The sequence below is a fragment of the Myotis davidii genome, unplaced genomic scaffold (assembly GCF_000327345.1).
Source record: "Myotis davidii unplaced genomic scaffold, ASM32734v1 scaffold726, whole genome shotgun sequence".
NCBI lineage: Eukaryota > Metazoa > Chordata > Mammalia > Chiroptera > Vespertilionidae > Myotis > Myotis davidii.
The window spans coordinates 1,248,204-1,267,756 of NW_006297808.1; the positions used below are offsets into that span (position 1 = coordinate 1,248,204).

General features: G+C 41.8%; 1 protein-coding gene across 2 annotated transcripts in view; it reads left to right on the forward strand.

Annotated features, from left to right (window-relative positions):
• The first annotated feature begins 816 nt into the window (after positions 1–816).
• POR (P450 (cytochrome) oxidoreductase) overlaps positions 817–19,553 on the forward strand; it is a 61,539-nt gene continuing 42,802 nt past the window's right edge. The window contains exon 1 of one of the 2 annotated variants that reach the window (XM_006773381.2): positions 817–1,172. In XM_006773381.2, the coding sequence (XP_006773444.2) occupies positions 832–1,172 (341 nt within the window). In that variant the 5' untranslated portion in view covers positions 817–831. Of the gene's footprint in view, positions 1,173–5,396; positions 5,421–19,553 lie in introns of those variants that run through there. The other variant, XM_006773380.2, reaches the window with a different exon arrangement.

The window sequence follows — 19,553 nt, forward strand, 5'->3', positions numbered from 1 at the left end:
AGAGGGCACATAATCTTGTTCACTATCCAGCAGTTTTCAACTGGGGTGCTGTGGCATACTGGTGTGCTGCAAGAATTTTTAAAACATGCAATACCTATTTAGTCAGGGGAACTGACCTTAGACTGTCAAATAAAAAAATAACCAACACAATAGCCGTCAACCTTCTACCTATTTTTTTGTCAGATCGGCAAAAAAATGTGCTTTTTGGTGTGCTGAAGAAATTTAGTAAGTAGTTTATGTGTGCCATGAGATGAATGGGAAAGGCTGAAAACCGCTGTTGTAATCAGATCGCAGCCTTGCTTTCTACCACCTTCATGTACTCTTCCTTATATCCCCTCCTTAATTCTAAATACATAAAATAAGTTCCAAACTGTTGTTTTTCTTAGTAGTTGTTTTTCCAGTCTGATGAGATCTTGCGTCCAGGATATCCTGTTTGGCTCAAATAAACGAGGTATGGACATTCTTACATGGACACCTATTACGTAAGGTGTCCCAAGGAGCCCTATGACGTCACAGGGCACCGTGACACCCATAACTTAGGAACCGCAGTAGAAGGTAGAGCGGGGAGTTTTGCCCGGGACCAAGACAGCGAGGCTTTTCCAACCCGAGGCGCCAAACTCTGGTCCCTCCAGTCCTCACCCCTGCCAGGTGCCAGGTCACATCTCGCCCCCGACCCCAGCAGGCCAGCATTCCAATCCGAGGTCGGGCAGGAGGGACCGGACCACCTGTGCGTCTAGCCTGGGTCAGGAAACTGAGGGCCGCGGGGGAGAAAAAGCGGCGAACACTTTCCAAGCGCGACCTACAGCCGGCTAGACACCGCGGTGCACAGCCATGGCCCCGTGGTGGCCCATGAGAGGGTGGGCAGCGGCCTGGGGACCGCAACTAGGGGAACAAGACAAGCGGTCCGCCCGGGAGTCCCGCCCCCCACCAACCACGTGCCAGCTCCCGTGCCCGGATGCCCTGTCCCGACGCGGAGGGGGCGTGGCCCGGCGGCCCGTACCAAGAACACGGATTCGCAGGGGGGAAACCTGGCCCGGGAGCGCGCGGCCCTGTTGGGCGGGGCCACCGAAGGCCACGCCCCCACCCCCGCGTGAGGAGCGGGCGGTGGTAGCACCTCGGTGGTGCGGGCCTGCGTCCGGCTCGGATTCGAGAGTGCTGCGGGATAGCTCGAGGTGAGTGAGGGGATCCAGGGTGCCTGGTCGGTAAGCTACAGGCGCCAGGGCTCGGGGTGTCGTGGCTCCGCCCCCTGGTGCCTTGTGGTCGCCGCGACCGCCCAGGCCGGTGGCGCTGGGCCGGGTCGCTGAGTGTCTCACCCGACGCTGGCACGGCAAGCGCGGCTCCCACCTCGGCTCATCCCCGGTGGACCTTCCCCTCGAACTGACCCCTTGCGGCGGCTTTAGGGTCATCCTTTCCACAGCCGAGGACGCCAGACCAGCCCCTCGGGTCTCGGTGTGAGAGGGCTCCGGCTCTAGGGCCCGCGCTAGCCCTGGGGCTGAGCCACTTTTCCTCTCCAAGCCTCAGTTTCCCCGTCGGTACGTTGGGTCTCCAGGCGGCAGTTTTGGGGGTCCCTCACGTCGGAGGCGCCTGTGAGTGCGAGTGGGACCCGAGTCCGGTCCAGCAGCATCAGGTGGGCTCAGTCAGGGGCTGAGCGGGGCAGCCTGGCCTCTTCTGGGAATCACGCTGCGTGTGGTCGGGGGCCCAGGCATCCCTGGGGAGCGGTGCCGGTGGCAGGCAGGTGCCTACTCAGCCGCTGCGACCAATACTTGCCGGGCTCTGCTGGGCAGCCCTGGCACCCTTACTTAGCTCTTGGGAGCTATTGGGTAAGAGGTCAAGGTCTCCTGGGCGACGGGAACTTGACCTTGACTTTTTGCTTTTTATTTCTTAGGGCTGGTCACCACTGTGTAAGTTGGTAACCAGTCCCGAGGAGATTGGGGACATTGTAATGAACGAGACTGCCTCCTCTGTTGGATCTCTAAAAGGCAGCCTTCCCTCTGAGCTTGGCCAGAGCTAGAGCGTAGTGCCGGCACCAAGGGAGACAAGGCTGGAGGGGATGGTCCTGGGTCTGAATCCTGGCAGCTTGGCAGGACGCTTAACTTCTTGAACCTCTGTTTCCTTCTCAGTAGCACAGTGATACATACAGCCCACCCTGCTGCCACCACAGGTTTGAGGTTCTGTGGCTCAAAAGAGGGTCTAGGAGGGAGGGTGACATTGAGAACTTAAATTACTTTAAGCTGAACAATTAACTAACCTTCTGGGATTCATTGTCCTCACTGTGCAGTGCTATAAGTCCTGTTGTTTGGGGAGAAGCCATTGATTCATTAACTACGCACAAGTTCTGCCTACACAAATCCCCTTCGAATGGTTGTGGGGTTGGCTTGGTCAGGGAAACAGTCCAAAAGTCTCAGTAAAGGAGAAAACCCAGAAGGGATCACCCTCTTGTCTTTGTGTCCCTCTAAGAGGAGTTCTTATTTTCCTTTTGAAAGAGTGATCAGTTCTTGAACTTCTCATACTTTTCATACTCCTGATGTAGAAAGCTGTTTCATTGGGCGCATAGCTTAATCATTATCTCAAGAGTCCAAAAAACAGATCTGCATTTCAGAGAATGGAATATTAGCTTCCAGTTGTGTTGTGGTGTTGAAAACTTCAGAGTGGTCTTAACTGTAAAATTCTTCATATCTTGCACTTTAAAAAAAGGGCAGGTAGGTTTTAGATAAAAGGAACCCCAGAGTTATACTTCAGCACTTGGAAATAGCAGCATTGACTGCAGCCAACAGGAATCAGGCAGGTAAATATCCCTGGGTGGTATCCTATGTAATCCTATATAATAAAAGGCTAAAAGGCTAATATGCAAATCGAATGGCAGAACGCCCAATCGCTATGATGCGCACTGACCAGCAGGGGGCAGACGCTGAGCACAGGAGCTGCCCCATGGTGGTCAGTGCGCTCCCACAGGCGGTGTGCTGTTCATTAAGCCGTCAGTCGGACATCCCCCAAGGGTTCCCAGACTGTGAGAGGGTGCAGGCCAGGTTGAGGGACCCACCCCCAGTGCACAAATTTCATGCACCGGGCCTTTAGTGAGTTTATAATCAGCCACAGATGTCAGTTGCCTGAGGAACCTGAAGTTTTAGGACCTGCCAATGACTGGCTTGATCCTCTTTGAAAATCAGAGCCTGAGTAAGTCCAGGTGTACTTGGGAAATAGACTTTGAAATCAGAACTTCTTGGCCAATCCTGAACATTTACTTGCTAAACACATGGAACATTTTAAGTTAATAAGAATGAAGCTCTTAAGCAACTTCTTATTTTTTCCCTGATGGAAGCTTCTGTATAGTTGTAAGACCTTTAATGGTTCCAGAGAGCCCAGCTGTTCCTGCAATATCTCTGCTTCCTGTGATGTAGGAAGGAGCAGAGCACTGGATTGGGAGTCAGGGAACCTGAGTTCCAGCTGTGGCACTAGCACTGTTTCTTTTGGAAAACCCATGGACCTCAGTTTAGTGCTTTGGGATTTAATTTGTATGTCTGATACATTTGAAAGTTACAATCAGAAAACAGTAAAGTGGAGAAATGACTTTCCATATAACTAGTTTTCTGTTTACAAAAATATTAAGTCCTCATTATTTTAAAAACTATTAAGAAATATGCACTATAGTGAATATCCCTTATAGCCTTTCACTGAGACAAAAAAAAAAAATCACTGTTGTGGTGTAGTATATATTCTCCAGATATTTTTCTTCGCATATAAAAAACATTTATTATCTATTTTTAACTTAAAACAACAGAACCTTTTTACTATTTTAATTTTAAACAAAAACTTAGATGTAACTAGTCATACTGTTCTGAGGCTTGCTGTTTATTACTTAACATGTCTTTCTATATCACTATGTAGAGAACCAACTCATTCTTTTTAAAAGCCTCATTCTTTCATTCTTTTTTTATCTTTATTGATTTTGTTGGGGGGGGGGAGAGATAGAAACATCAGTGATGAGAGAGAGTCATCAGTTGGTTGCCTCCTGCATGCCCCTTACTGGGGGCATGACCTCCTGGTTCATAGGTCGATGCTCAACCACTGAGCCACACCTACCAGGGTAAAACCTCATGCTTTTAAAAATGACAGAATATTCTAGTAAGCAGTGTTATTGAAAAAAATTTATGTGGTTTGTAGCTTTTGCTATTATGAATTCTGGATGAGTGTCTTGTTCTTTATCTTGTGCAATTGGACAAATATTTTTGTGTAATGAATTCTTAGAAGTGGAAGAGCTGGAACAATGTGAGCTTTTAAGTGTGTTCAGTTAACGATTATTGACTATGTACCAGGCAATTTTTGAAATGTCAAGGGTATAGCAGTAACCAAAACAGAAAAGTCCTCCATAGATCTGATTGTCTAGTGTGTGTGTGTGGGGCGGCGGGGGGAGACAAATAACACACATGCTTTTTCAAATGGTGATAAATAATTTGGGATTTAACTTTTTATTATATGTGAGATTCATTTAAAAATTAAAATCAGCCCAGCTGGCATGGCTCGGTGGTTGAGTGTCGACCTATGAACCAGGAGGTCACAGTTCGATTCTCTGTCAGGGCCCATGCCCAGGTTGTGGGCTTGATCTCCAGTGTGGGGAGTGCAGGAGGCAGCCGATCAATGATTCTCTCTCATCATTGATGTTTCTGTCTTTTTCCCTCTCCCTTCCTCTCTGAAATCAATAAAAATATATTTTAATAACAACAATAAAAGTATATTTAAAAAACAAAATCAGAAGAAATGAAATGGGGAAATTACTTTTTATAAAAATGTATTTGTTTATAAAAAAGTTTTAAGTGCTCATTATAAAAAAGACGGTCATAAAAATATGCAATATAGACAGTGAATGTCCTTCATAGCCTTACACTGAGATTTTTTCCCCCCACTATGGAGAAAAATAGTGCAAAAGAGACAGAAAGAGAGAGAGAAGAGTGTTTGTAGAATGGTGTGACTTTATATGTCAATAGATATTGTCAAATTCCCCTCCAAATATTATACCTTGTATGTTCCCACCAACAGAGACTCGTCATTTTAAAATTCATAAGTCTAAGGCCACTTGCAAATAAAAGGGAAGCTCTTATTTCAGAAAAATTTATGCCAGACTCTGTACTAAATTTATATTATGTATGCCCACCTGTGTGTACACAAACAAACACACACGTACATATTTTAAGTTCTTCTGATGACTCCAAAAGCTGGTGTTTCCTTGCCCACTTCATAGCTGGGGAGGGATCTCAGCAATGAAATCGTTTGCTCAAGGCTGCGAGGGTGAAGCTGAGGCCTCATCCAGGGCCATCTTTTTCCAGGGTCCTTACTCCTCTTTTTGTGCTGTATCTCATTTTCTGACTGAAGAGGATTGGTTTTTTGTTTGTTTGCTTTGATGGAAGGAGAATCTCCTAATACATATAAGTACTTAATAACATGATTATTCGTCCTCACTTGCAATACCGCAAAGCACAACAAGCATGTATTTCTTGTATGTTTCACTGTACCTTTAATTATAGTGTAAGAAACTTAATGAACATCTGATAGATAGATGATGGCAGTTCTTTATTCTTATTATATAGGCTACAGAACAAAATTCATTCTTCTGTACAGTTCTGTTATCTGGCATTTGACAGAAACTTGGGCTCATTGGGCAGGTAGGGAGAGGCCCCTGGGTCAGAGTCAGCTTAGCAGTTTATACAGGGAGTGGCCCATACCAGGCCTTACTTTCTTCATCCATGAAGTGAGGGAATGAAGGACTATTTCCCCTTCTTCCCTGGAACAGCTCAAGAGATGTTTATACATATTTCTGCAGTAATGCTCCCTTGGCAGTGTTTCTGTCCTGTGGAATGACACTTACAAAACACATATTTGGCTTTCCGGGTCTAAGCTTCTATGTTGAGGGCCTGATTCAGGCACTTGCGAACTCTGCAGGGAAGGGGAACAAACATGAAGTAAACAATTATGGCAGAGTGTTGAGTTCATTCTCAAGATAATGCATATGAGGTGCTTATCCTTGGTGCTGAGCCTGGTGTGTGTGCTGGGGAGCAGTCAGGATGAGCTGTCCTTATGTGGGGGGAGTCTTGCAAGGCCCCATAGAAAAGGTGACATTTGAGTTGGGTCTTGGAAGGTAGGTAGGGAACCCACCAAGGCACAACCCCCCTGGGGTGTGTAAGGTGTAGTTTGCATGAGAGTTGGAGGGTTTAGGGCTTACCTGAAGGTGGCTGTGAACAGGGAAGGTGGCTGGGATGGGAAGGCCTTTAAGTAGGCCAGTGATGTGACTGGCACAGAAGTGTTTTCCTGTATTGGATATTCAGACTTTCTTCTTGCCCAATATCTTTCTCTCTGAGTGACTTCATCATTTGGGAACCTAACTCTGCCTGAATCTGTATCATATCATTTTAGAGCTCCACATCCTAAAAGGTTTTTTTTCTTCTCCACCCCCTCCCCACATGAGGTGGTTACATTAATTGTATACCTTTTGGGGTGTGTGTGTGTGTGTGTGTGTGTGAAGGTGGCAGAGGAGTCCCATGGGCAAACCATGGCTCTTTAAATTTTTAAAAATATGTTTTTATTGATTTTAGAGAGAGAGGAAGGTGTTGGAGAGAGAGAAACATTGATGTGAGACCCATCCTTGGGCTGCCTCCTGCATGCCCTTACCAGGGATCAAGCCAGCACCTCGGGCATGTGCACTGATCAGGAATTGAACTGGCGACCTTTTGGTGCATGGGATGATGCTCAACCAGTTGAGCCACACCAGCCAGGGCAAACGATGGCTCTTTGAAGGTTAGTAGCTCCTGTTGGTTGGGTCCATTGGAGCCAGGTTCATCAGCCTCTGTTATGCCTGATGCTGGTTGGTGTGGCAACTTGATCAATGCTTGGTTAATGAACAAAATACCTGGGGGACCTTCTGAGTGGCTTATGGATAAAACTGCTGATGTAGGGGACTTATTTATTTTACTTGTAAAGATGACTATATTGGGGAGAAATATAAGGATTATCCTATAATTGTGGTGCTGGAGGGTGAGGCATTCTAATATCCTTTGCACAGTGTCTGTGCACAGCTGGGAGAATGTACAGATGCTCCCAGAAATTAATCAGTTTCAAGACTAGAATATAATGTTGGGTCAAACTGTGGTGCCATCAGCTGTGGACTGTTTCTCAAAGAATTGGATTCTTTAGGAGACATCCTGTGGTAGGAAAATAGAATGGAAGTAGTTGGCTTTTGTCTTCCTGGTTGTAAGAACAGGGGGACATGGGTTTTGTGGAGTGTGCCCTCTGATGTGGGACTTACATAATTTACTTCCATGACATTTATGAATTATGTTTAGTCATTTTTTAATCTCCCCGTAGCTTTATCTTTAGTGCCTTTTCCTGTGGTCCTGCCCACCCCACCCGGCTTGCCAAGCTCAGCCTTCCACGTTCCCTCTTCCTTTGGTGCTTGTGTAAGAGCACCATGATCTTGCAGTACTTCGATCCTCACAAGCACACATCAGCATTGTGCTGAATAGGCTGGATTTGTACAAAGGTTTTTTGAGAACTGGGTAGGAACACATGAACTCGTGCTCACCTTCCTAAACCCAGATTTGCTCATTCTGTATCTTAGGTCATTTAGGGTCTGTTTTTCACACTGCAAAGAGGGATGGTGGTTCTTGAATATACAGGAGAATGTATTAGCCAATTGTGCTCAGGGGTGGGGGTTAGGTGGAGACACATTCCAGGCATGGAGTCAGGGATTTGTGGTCTTGTAAGGAAGAGCATTTGTTGGTTTTAGAACCTTTGCAGTGTTATGTGGACCTGTTGGGTGAAGTTACATAATGTAACTTGCAAACTCTGAAAGGTCATTTAGCATGACAACAGAGATGAAAAAGCCCATGGCCCATGGCCTACCTGGGAACCCCACCAGCAAGATCTCATCCCAGTTAGTGACCTCACCATCTTCCAGGTCTCTAAAGCTCTAAGGACAAATGACATCTGTCCCTTTTTCCTGTCTTCGTTTTGGATTTCCACCACCTTGCTGTCTTTCAGTGTTTTTGTCCTTGAATCTCTTTCCACTGCCATAGCCTTACTGTAGCCCTTTGTCATTTCCTGGTTGTGCTAGACCCCTAAATGGCCTTCTGAGTCCATAATTCCTCCTCCCCACTCCTTCCCCCGTCTCAAGACCTGCCCATGGTACCATTGCTAGATTGATCTCACAGCCCTATTTTTTGTTTTTAATCCTCACCCAAGGATATTTTTTCCATTGATTTGTCTTTTTTCTTTTTTTCAGAGAGACCGGGAGGGAGGGAGGGGGGATAGGAGAGAGGGAGAAACATTGATGAGAGAGAGAGACACATCACTTGGTTGCCTCTTGCATGCACCCAGATCAGGTGTGTGCCCTTGACCAGGAATTGAACCTGTGACCCTTTGGTGTGCAGGCCGATGCTCTAACCACTTAGTATCACCAGCCAGGGCTCACAGCCCTGCTTTTATCACCCCTCCTTTGCTCTAGAATTTACAGTTGCCCTCACTGTCTTATTGCTTTGTGTTTTTCTTCCCTTTCCACCTACTTCCATAAAGGATATGGACATAGCTTATAATAAAACGAGTCTGAATCTCCCTCTGCCTAATGCAATATGCTTGGAGTAGAACGTGAATTCAGTGAGGACAGGGAACTTCCCATCATTTCCATGAGTATAAGCCAGTGCATGCAGCAGTGCCAGGTGTAAAGGTAGTCATTCATTAAATACTAACTGGTGAATGAAGTAATAAATGGATCAATGACTGATTATGGTTTCTCTCTCCCAAGTATACTGCTAAGCTTTCTTCTGTATATTGACTGTTAATATTGAGTCTTATCTGTATTTTTCAAGATTATTCTAAGGTGCCACCTGAATTTTTTATACGATTTTAGTTTTCCATGTAGGTGTAAAATTATAAATGTTTTAAGTTCTTCCAGCAATTGATAGTTTATTAAAAATTTAATTCAATAATTAATCATTAAGAAGAGAAAGAACTTGAGTCTCCACCCCACAGTAGTCTACTTCTATTTAGATATTTCTAGGTCAGCTACCTGGATGCCAAAATCATGAATAAATTTGTTTATTTTAAAAATTCTAATGAAATGAATAAAAGAGATCTAGTTTGACCTTTGAATGTATGTTGTAAGTCAGGTCCTGTGTTGGATGTTTTATGTCCAATGTGATGATCATAACTGAGGATGGTCAACGAGGGGATTGAGGTTGTGTGATAAGTAATGTCATAAGTAAAGAGCCCTCATGGTTTGTAGATGGATATTTGGGGTTTGAAGTAAGGTCTGTTTACCTGTAAAGCCCGTGTTCTTTCATGGCTCACCTGGCTTTTAAGTTTGTTGAATTTCAAGGCCCACACTCTTCTCAGCAAAACAATGGAAAGAACTAGTAATTGAGAGAAGGACCCTGGGAGGCAGGTAGTTGTACCAAAAAACAGTCAAGGGAAGCTATTGTGATTGAGCAGGCATTTGTAGAGCACTTCATGTGTAGTTAGCCCTCTTTGAGATGCTGGAACTGCATATGTGTGGACAAGATCAACAGGATGACGATGGCTTAAGTGCAGTGGTGGAGGGAATATTCTAAACAACAGAAGAGCATGACCCACAGGTACGTGGCCCTTTCTGGGACCCATCTTGGGTAAGGGCAGAGAACTTTAGGCTCTCCCATAATAGTAAGGGCAGATATAGGGGATGGGAGCAAGAAAATAGACTCAGAGTGATGTATTTTATCATCGGGGTAAAGCGGGAGATCCCAGGACAGTGAGTACAGAGATACCCTTTGCCAGAGGCAGAAGACAGACAGTCCGCAGTGGAGGTCCTGAGGTTTTTAAGCACATCTTATGAGTAGTGTCCTGCCATTTTGCTATGAAAATTGAAAAGCCTGGCTTGGCTTTTTGCCTCTTAGTGGGTGACTTTAAGCAGAGCCAAGAGTTCTCAGAAGGAAGCACCGGTTCTGTTCAGATGCTCATGGCTAAAGAGCCAGCATGCTGTGTAATTGTGTGTGGAATGTTAACTCTGGTTTGGGAGATTTTATTGATTCGGTCATTGGGCAAATATATGTATTGAGCACCATGTTATGCCAGGCTTCTTGATCACTAGAGGAACAGAAATACAGGATAGCTCCGCCCTAGCCGGTTTGGCTCAGCGGATAGAGCGTCAGACTGTGGCCCAAAGGGTCCCGGGTTCGATTCCAGTCAAGGGCACATACCTCGGTTGCAGGCTTCTCCCTGGCCTGAGCAGGAGGCAACCAATCCATGTGTCTCTCTCACATCAATGTTTCTTTCTATCTTTCCCTCTCTCTTCCACTCTCCCTAAAAATCAATGGAAAAATATCCTCGGGTGAGGATTAACAAAATAAAAATAAAAACTTCCTGGTATTAAAAAAAAGAAATACAGGATATCTCCAGCCACACACCAGCTTCTACCATACCTCTAGGGCTTATTTAATTTTGAGTAATACTGTCACCTGATGGTACAACCAGGAAGCCAACTGCAAATGAATCCCAGGTCATTAAGGAAGCAACTTCTATCTGTAACTTTGCCTTGTTCTAAAAAGGTTTCGAAGGGCATGCAAGTGGATGATAGAGTGGCTCTATTGCCAGTTAGCCTGGTTTGAATCCTGCTTCTATCACATATCAATTCCCTGACTTTGGACACAGACTTTAACCTCTGAGATAATTATGGCTCCTATATGTCAGAGGGCCTTGTAAGGATGAAATTAAATAGTAGAATGTAATAGTGTAAGTGCTTAATTATATTAATTAGTATTACAATTAGTATTTATTTAGGAAAAAAATAGATGAGACAAATAGAAAATGATGGGAGTGGGGAGAATGGGACCTAGGGCTAAGGACAGTGTAGAGGTTCTTCCATGATTTCCAGAGAAGAAAGGGGAAGAAAAGCCAGGAATGGGTATGAGATTTCTTTTGGGGTTGATGAACTATTCTGGGATTAGCAGTGATGGTTGTACAATGGGTGAATATACCATTAAAGTATGCACTTTAGAATGGTGACTTTTATGGTAAGTGAATTATATCTCTATTTTAAGAAGTCCAGTTTATATATAGGTAATGAATCCTTGAGCAGCTAGACTCCTAGTAGTTCTGCTGCTGGCTCCCCATCACGTTGAACAAGCTCTACACACCTGTGGCAGACACACTCACTGCTCACTGCATATTTCTGTGCTCCCCCACATTTCTTATCCCTCTTGAAGTTAGCTTTGGCTAACGGCCTCTGAGGGGGAGTAATATGTGTCACTTCTGGCCTGAAGCATTTACAACCTGGGGCTGATTCCATAGTCTTCTTCCTGTCACAGAAAACCTAGGAGTTATATGCCGAGGTGGTGAAGTCACAAGGAAAAAGCTGCTTGAACTACCTAGACCCGTTATGGAGGCCAAGTGCAGAGCGTTCACCTTGCCTGCATAAGGTGGACATTGCATAAGAATGCATTAAGGCACTTGGGTATGGGTTGATGCTTAGAGGACACCTTTTCCTAGTCTTGTGACCTCATTTCCCCGCACACAGGTGTGCTGTTTGATGTGGCAGGCGTCTTTTCTAACAGGAAGCCACAGCAGATGCAGTGGCGCCATGGTTCTTATAACCCAGCTGTGTCCCTACAGCCCGCTGCAGCCAGGTACACAGCTCTCCTCATAGTGTCTGTCAGAGGGAGCATTATACTGTCAGTGTCAGGAGCACCTTGAGTGACCTAGCGTACCTGTCCCAGGTGACAGCATGGTATAATGTCAGGCCAGCCTCAGAGGAGTTTATCTTCCTATTCACTAAGAGAACATGGTCAGGGCAATATGAAACTGCCATTAGCTAATGGTTTATGCTGATGCACAGTCTTGTAGATGGGGTGTATTCATTGTGGATGCTCTTATAGACACTACAGGACAGACCTTTCTCACCATGGCATCTGCTTATTACTGACTTGTTTATGTTGTTGTGAGTTTTTAATAACCCTGTTAAAATGGTTTGGAACAAGTAGAGGCTACTGTTTACACCACAGTGAACAGATGAAGTTGGATTAAATGCCATAGTTTTTCTGTTCTGGCCAGTGGAAGATTGCAGAGATTGAGCTGATGTTATCTAATGATGGTAAAAAAAAAAAAAAAAAAAAAAAATGGGGACAGAGGGGCACTGGATTTAGCAAGAGTTCTGAGTTCTAAGCTTTGTGTGTGTGTGTGTGTGTGTGTGTGTGTGTGTGTTAATTCTCACCCAATGATATTTTTTCCATTGCTTTTCAGAGACTGGAAAGGAGGGAGGGAGGGAGAAACAGAGGAAAGGAGGAGAGAAACAAACATTCATGTGACACATGACTGGGATTGATTGCCTCAGAGGCTTTTGTGAGGACAGTGCTTTTTAGAGTTGCTCCCTTCTCTCCTGGTTAGCAGTGGGTCTTATAGAGGGAGAGCTGCAGAGAAATGTTGAAAATGAGTTGCTTTTTGGGAAATAATTTGACAGCAGATCAAGAGCTTTAAAAATACTTAGTCCTGTTGATTCAGAAATATTTCTAAGATAAGCTCAGGAACTATTTTTAAGGAAGTAAGCAGAGGTGCATGAAGATTTATCTTGAAAAAAAATTCATCATGTTTATCACGGCATTATTTGTAACATTGGAAAAAATGATTATATTTATACACTGGAATAACATTTGAGAATTTACAATGTTTACAATTTAATAAATGAAAAAAGCAAAACAAAATTATAGGTAGTATACTTGGGGTGGTGAACACACAATACAGTGTACAGAGATGATGTATTATAGAATTATACACATGAGCCCTATATAATTATTTTAATCCTCACCCAACGATATGTTTTTATTGGTTTTAGAGAGAGAGGAAGGGGGAGGGAGAGAGAAATATCAGTGTAGGAGAGAAACATGGATTGGTTGCTTCCGGTATGCACCCTGACCAGGGATTGAACCTGCAACCTTGGTATGTGCCCTAACTGGGAATTGAACCTGTGACCTTTTGGTGTATGGAATGATGCTCCAGCTGAGTCACACCACAGGGCAAAACCTACATAATTGTATTAACCAATGTTACCCCAATAAATTCAATTTTTAAATATCTGATTGTTACCCCAATAAATTCAATTTTAAAAATTGAAAATAAATTTTAAAAATTATATGTAGTATGCACTCAATAATGTTAAAAATAAATATATTTTTTAGTATACATGTAAAAAAAGGGGTAGAACATAAACAAATAGTAGGTGTTTGGGTTGCATTTTCTTTAATTTTGTTTTTTAATGTAGCATATCTCTTCAGTAGGCATATATTATTCTTGGCTCTTTATTCTGAAATTGTTTCAGATTTACAGAGAAGTTGCCAAAATAATCCAAAGAATTCTTGAATACTTTTCAATTAAAATTCCAAAGTATTAACATTAGTCTGTGTTTGCTTTATCATTTGTCTATATATGTTTTTAAACATTTTTTTCTTGCCCTACTTGAGATACGGTGCTCATTTATTCCTAAGTACTTCAGTGTTTATTTTCTAAAAACCAAGGACATTTTCTTACATAATCATAGTACAGTAATCAATATCAGGAAATGAACATTGAAAATACTATATTGTCTAATCATAGAGTTTTTTCAAATTTTGCCACTAATGTCTTATACCAAAAGAAAAACAATTTTTTCCCCTGGGCCAAGATTGCATTTAACTGTAATCACTTTTTAGTTTTCTTTGATGTAGACTGATTACTCGGTCTTTTTCTGTCTTTTATGACCTTGACATTTTTCAAAAAGCCATTTCATTTCTTTGTAGAATATTCCTCAGTTTGGATTTGTCTGATGTTTCTTCATGATAAGATTAAGGTTATGTATTTTTGGCGGGATATCACAGAAATGTGTACTGTGTACTTAGGAACACAGGAACATCATATCAGGTGGCAGGTGATGTCACTTTTCCCAATATTGGAGCTGTAACTTTGATCACTTGATTATGGTGGTGTCAGCCAGGTTCTCCATTATGAAATTCTATTTTCCCCTATGTAATCAATAAGTTTCTCATTAAACTTTTACCCACAAGTTTTAGCATTCATAATTCTTGTCTGCGATAGTTATAACTATGGTGGTTGCTGATGAGTGGTTTTCGGTCTTTCATTTCTTCTATATTTATTAGCTGGCATTCTTCTGTAATGAAGAACTTCCTCTTTTTGCCCATGTATTTATTCATCTATATATTTATGTCAGTATTGACTCATAGGTTATTTTTTTTATCCTATGGGTTATAATCTGTCACTATGTTCTTTATGTTCAAATTGTCCCAGATTTGGCCAGTGAGTCAACCCCCCATCCTTGTAGATTTCTATGTCCTTTGGACATGTCCTGTCATTACTCAAGCCCTTCCCTATTCTTTAGCACAGCAAAATGCTTCAGGTTCATTCACTACTTTTCCTTCCCTAGTTCTGGAGTCAGCGATTTTTCCAAGGAGCCCTGGTTCCTTTATGGACAATGGTTAGAAACCAAGATCTGGGTGCTAGATGGCTCCTTGTTCCTGAGTAATTCTAGGCCCTCTCAGCAGACAAAACTAGGAAATACACATAAACATATATACATGTCTAGATCGATCTTGATTTTTTTTAAAAAAAACAAACATTGTGCACATGGATGCCTCCAATTTCAATTCAACACCACAGCGTTCATTTCTCATTCTCTCCATATTTGTAATTTCCTTCTTCAGCATGCAGTCCAGCTCCCATATGTTTATTTTTAGTTTCCAAAGTAGCACATGAATATCAGATGTCTCATTATAAAAGGACAGACAAAGCAAAGCTCTCTTTAGATACCCAGCACCCCAATCATATTCTAGACCAGTGATGGCGAACCTATGACACGCGTGTCAGAGGTGACACGCGAACTCATTTTTTTGGTTGATTTTTCTTTGTTAAATGGCATTAAATATATAAAATAAATATCAAAACATAAGTCTTTGTTTTACTATGGTTGCAAATATCAAAAAATTTCTATATGTGACACGGCACCAGAGTTAAGTTAGGGTTTTCCAAAACGCTGACACGCCGAGCTCAAAAGGTTCGCCATCACTGTTCTAGACATTCAAGAAATCATCATTATATTGTACCTATCCTCTTGGATCATTTTCTGGAGAAATATGTAATTTTCCTTTTATTTCACTAATTGCTTCATAATGAGAATATAACTTTCTTTTTTATTTAATGTGTTTTGGCAGTCTAACGTGCCATTAATTTCATCTAATTATTTTTAACTACTGCATAGCATTCTGTAATTTGGAATTGAAGACATAGCAGTGCTGCAGTGAACTTGTCACTGGCCCAGTGAGAGGCACATTCCAAGAAGAGAATCCCTGGACCTGGGGGCCAGGATGTGTGTTTGTTTTTTTCCATAAGAAAATAGCTTTAAGAATATTTTTCTGATTAGGTAAATAACACATGCTTATTATTTTTTAAAAAGCTGTAAGTAATACATTAAAAATAAAGTGGGGAAAAATAAACTCTCACTCCTGAAGTAATATTTTTGTGATGATCCTTTTATATATCATCTTTTGCATACACATACATAAATATGTACATCATTGGGGCCATAGCATATATGCTATTGTATTTTAGAAGCTTACTTATTTTGCAGTAACTTGTGTATAGTAAGTTTCACAAACCTTCAATGTACAGCTTCACGAATTTTTACATAGATCAGCTCCACCTGTAACTACCCTGGAAATACCAGGTCAAGATACTACACATTGTCTAGCATGCCAGAGCTTCCCTTTTGTCTCCTCCTCATGACCCTTGCTCCAAAGGTAACCACTATTCTGATATCTATCACCATAGATTACTTTTGTCTATTCGTGAAGTCAAACCATAAATGGTTGGTACTTTTTCATTTTGACTTCTCTCATTCAATATTACATCTGTTGAGATTCATCGTATTATTGCATGTAGCAGTAGGTCATTTGTTTTCATAGCATAGCTGCAGCTACTTAATTTTTTGTTGTTGTTTATTTCTTATTCAGAACTTTTAATAGTAACAGCTACATTTATTACATACTCTGTGCTAGGCACTGCTCTAAACCTTTACAAATGAAGCTTACTTAACCCTCACAATAACCCAATTAAGTGAGTACTATTATTTCTATGACTCCATCAGGTTGAAGTAGTTCTCTATTATTCCCAGTTTACCCAGTGTCTTCATCATGAATGGATGTTGAATTTTGTTAGATACTATTTCTCCATCTATTATTTAAATGATCATATGGGTTGTTGTTGTTGTTTTTTTGGCCTATTTGAGTAAATTACATTGTTTTTGAATATCAAACCAACCTTTATTCCTGGAGTAAAATCCATTTGATCATGATGTAGTATCTTTTTTATAAGTTGTAGTATCTTTTTAAATTTGCTAATATTTTAGATTTTTTGCATCTATGTTTTAAGGTATGTTGGTTTGTAGTTTTCCTTTTTGGTACTATCTTTGTCTGGTTTTGGTATCAGGGTAACACAGGCCTCATAAAATGAGTTGGGAAATCTATTTTCTGACAGGTGTTGTATATAGTTGGTATTATTTCTTCCTTAAATGTTTAATAGAATTTACCAATACTATCTGCTCCTGGTATTCATTTTTGGTGACGGTTTTAACAATGGAATTTGGATTATTTTAAACTCTTCAGATTATCTATTTTTCTTGGGGGAGCTCTGATAGTGTGTACCTATAAAGAAATTTGTCCATTTCATCTAAGTCAGTGGTTCTCAACCTGTGGGTCGTGACCCCTTTGGCGGTCGAACGACCCTTTCACAGGGGTCGCCTAAGACCTTCCTGCATATCAGATATTTACATTACAATTCATAACAGTAGCAAAATTACAGTTATGAAGTAACAACGAAAATAATTTTATGGTTGGGGGTCACAACATGAGGAACTGTATTTAAAGGGCCAGAAGGTTGAGAACCACTGATCTAAGTTATCAAATGTTAGCATAATGTTCATAATTTCCCATATTACCATAGTAATGTCTCTAGAATCTAATGATGTCCCCTCTTTTATTCCCTATATTAGTAATGTATGTCTTCCTCCCCCCCTTTTTTTCTTATCAGCTTGGCTAGAGATTGATCCTATTTGAAGGCAATGTATATATCAAGAGTTCTATAAATTTAAATCTAGTTGAGAATTTAAGGAATTTTTTTAGAGAGAAAATCTTTTTTATTTAAAGATGCTTTTATTAATATTATTTAGGGAGGAAATCAGAATGGACTTCAGAAGTAGACACATTTATTTATTTATTTATTATTTTTTGTAGACACAATTTTAATTCAATCTCTACAACTTACCACATCACACAAACCATTTAAACTGATCTGAGCATTGAGCTCATCATTTAATTTAATTTAATTAATTAATTTATTTTTAAATATATTTTTATTGATTTTAGAGAGGAAGGGAGAGGGATAGAGAGATAGAAACATCAATGATGAGGGAGAATCATTGATCCGCTGCCTCCTGCATGCCCCCCACTGGGGATCAAGCCTGCAACCCAGGCATGTGCCCTTGGCCGGAATCGAACCTGGGACCCTTCAGTCCGCAGGCCAACGCTCCATCCACTGAGCCAAACAGGCTAGGGCTGAGCTCATCATTTTAGGCCATAATAGTAATTTCAGTGTGAGGTGGCTGAGACAGTAACATATATGCACCCAAGAAGTGCCAGGCTCGTGCTTGCTTATAGTGGGCAACCACTGCTACTCTGATTTAAGTGAGGAGTTGGAAACAACCCTGCTAAAATTGCCCATTTGTGCAGTATTCCCCCATTTTCCTGGGGCAGGTTACTCACTTCTCTGTCCTCACAGCACTGTGATTTGTTGCATTTCTCACATTTGACTGCAGTGTTTTCTGTGTTTCCTTGACCAGATTGTGAACTTTTGCACAGTAGGGCTGTGCTTTTCTCTCTCGTGCCCATATATATTACGTGGTCAAAAATATTTCAATGAATGAAGAATAGGGAAGTAATTAAGTACTTAAGTAAATAAGGGTACATCAAATCAGTGGACTATTGGAAAGCCAAAGCAAATATCCTTATAAAGTGTCCTCTAGCAGCATGAAAAACAGTTTATAAAATAGAATACATTTTCTTTGTTTCATGTATGAGTGTATGTGTATGTGTGTGTATAATATATTTTATGTATGGAAAAAAAATGAAAGAAAATACTATAGAGAAACGCTATGGGGGTGATGAGCTTCTGGCCTGGCTTTTTTTGGTTTTTGGTTTTTTTTTAATTTATTGATTTCAGGAAGAGAGAGGGAGAGACAGAAACATCAATGATGAGAGAGAATCACTGGCTTTTAATCAAACATTTGAGCAGGGGAGACAAGGCTGGGAAGTAGTAAGGCCTCTGCTGTTGGAGGATGTGCAGGGAGAGTCTGGAAATTCTGGCACAAACGGTTGTTGAGGTGCCTGAGTGGGGAGGCCCACTAGTCCTGCATTCCTTTTCTCTCTGTCACTGTTTGCAGATACCAAGTCCTCCCTCTTGGAGCCAGAAGGAGCAGTGAAAGTACCACTAGGGAGCAGCATTTGTGTCTGTGCCACCTGAGTTGTGTCTTTTTTATTTTTTTATTTATTAATTTTGAGAGAGAGAGGAGGGAAGGAAGAGGGAGAGAGAGAAAGATATATGGATTTGTTGTTCCACTTACTTATGCATTCTTTGGTTGTTTCTTATATGTGCCCAGACCAGGGATCAAACCTGCAACCTTGGTGTACTGTGAGCAGGCTTTAACCAACTGAGCTACCCAGCCAGAGCCTGGAGTTGGGTTTTAAAGACATAATTAGGACATGATAATGGTGTGCTGGGGGGAGCCAGGCCATTTACCCGGTAAGAAGCTCCTTGATAAAGCTGAGACAGCTCTGTGTGAAGCACAGGCTGTTGTTAGGACCAGGTTTTTTGTTTTGTTTTGTTTGTTTTTTGGGGTTTTTAAAAATATATTTTATTGATTTTTTTACAGAGAGGAGGGGAGAGGGATAGAGAGTTAGAAGCATTGATGAGAGAGAAACATCGATTGGCTGCCTCCTGCACGCCCCCTACTGGGGATGTGCCCGCAACCAGGGTACGTGCCCTTGATCGGAATCGAACCTGGGACCCTTTAGTCTGCAGGCCGACGCTTTATCCACTGAGCCAAACCGGTTAGGGTAGGACCAGGTGTTTTTTTTTTAAACTTAAATTAAATTTTATTTTATTTCCATCGCCATTTATCCCCCTATACCCTCTAATACTTTCACCCACCTCTCTCCCCCAACCCCCAGTCACCACACTGTTGTCTGTGTCCATGAGTTCATCTTGTTTTTATTTTTTTCTCAATCCCTCCATGCCTCCTGCCTCCCCACACCCTGAGAGCTGTCAGCCTGCTCTCTATCTATGAGTCTGTCTCTATTTTGCTAGGTAGTTTAGTTTGTTCATTAAATTCCACATATGAGTGAAATCATATGGTTTTGCTGACTGGCTTATTTCACTTAGCATAATGTTCTCCAAATCCATCCACATTGTTGCAAAGAGTAAAATTTTCTTCTTCTTCTTCCTCT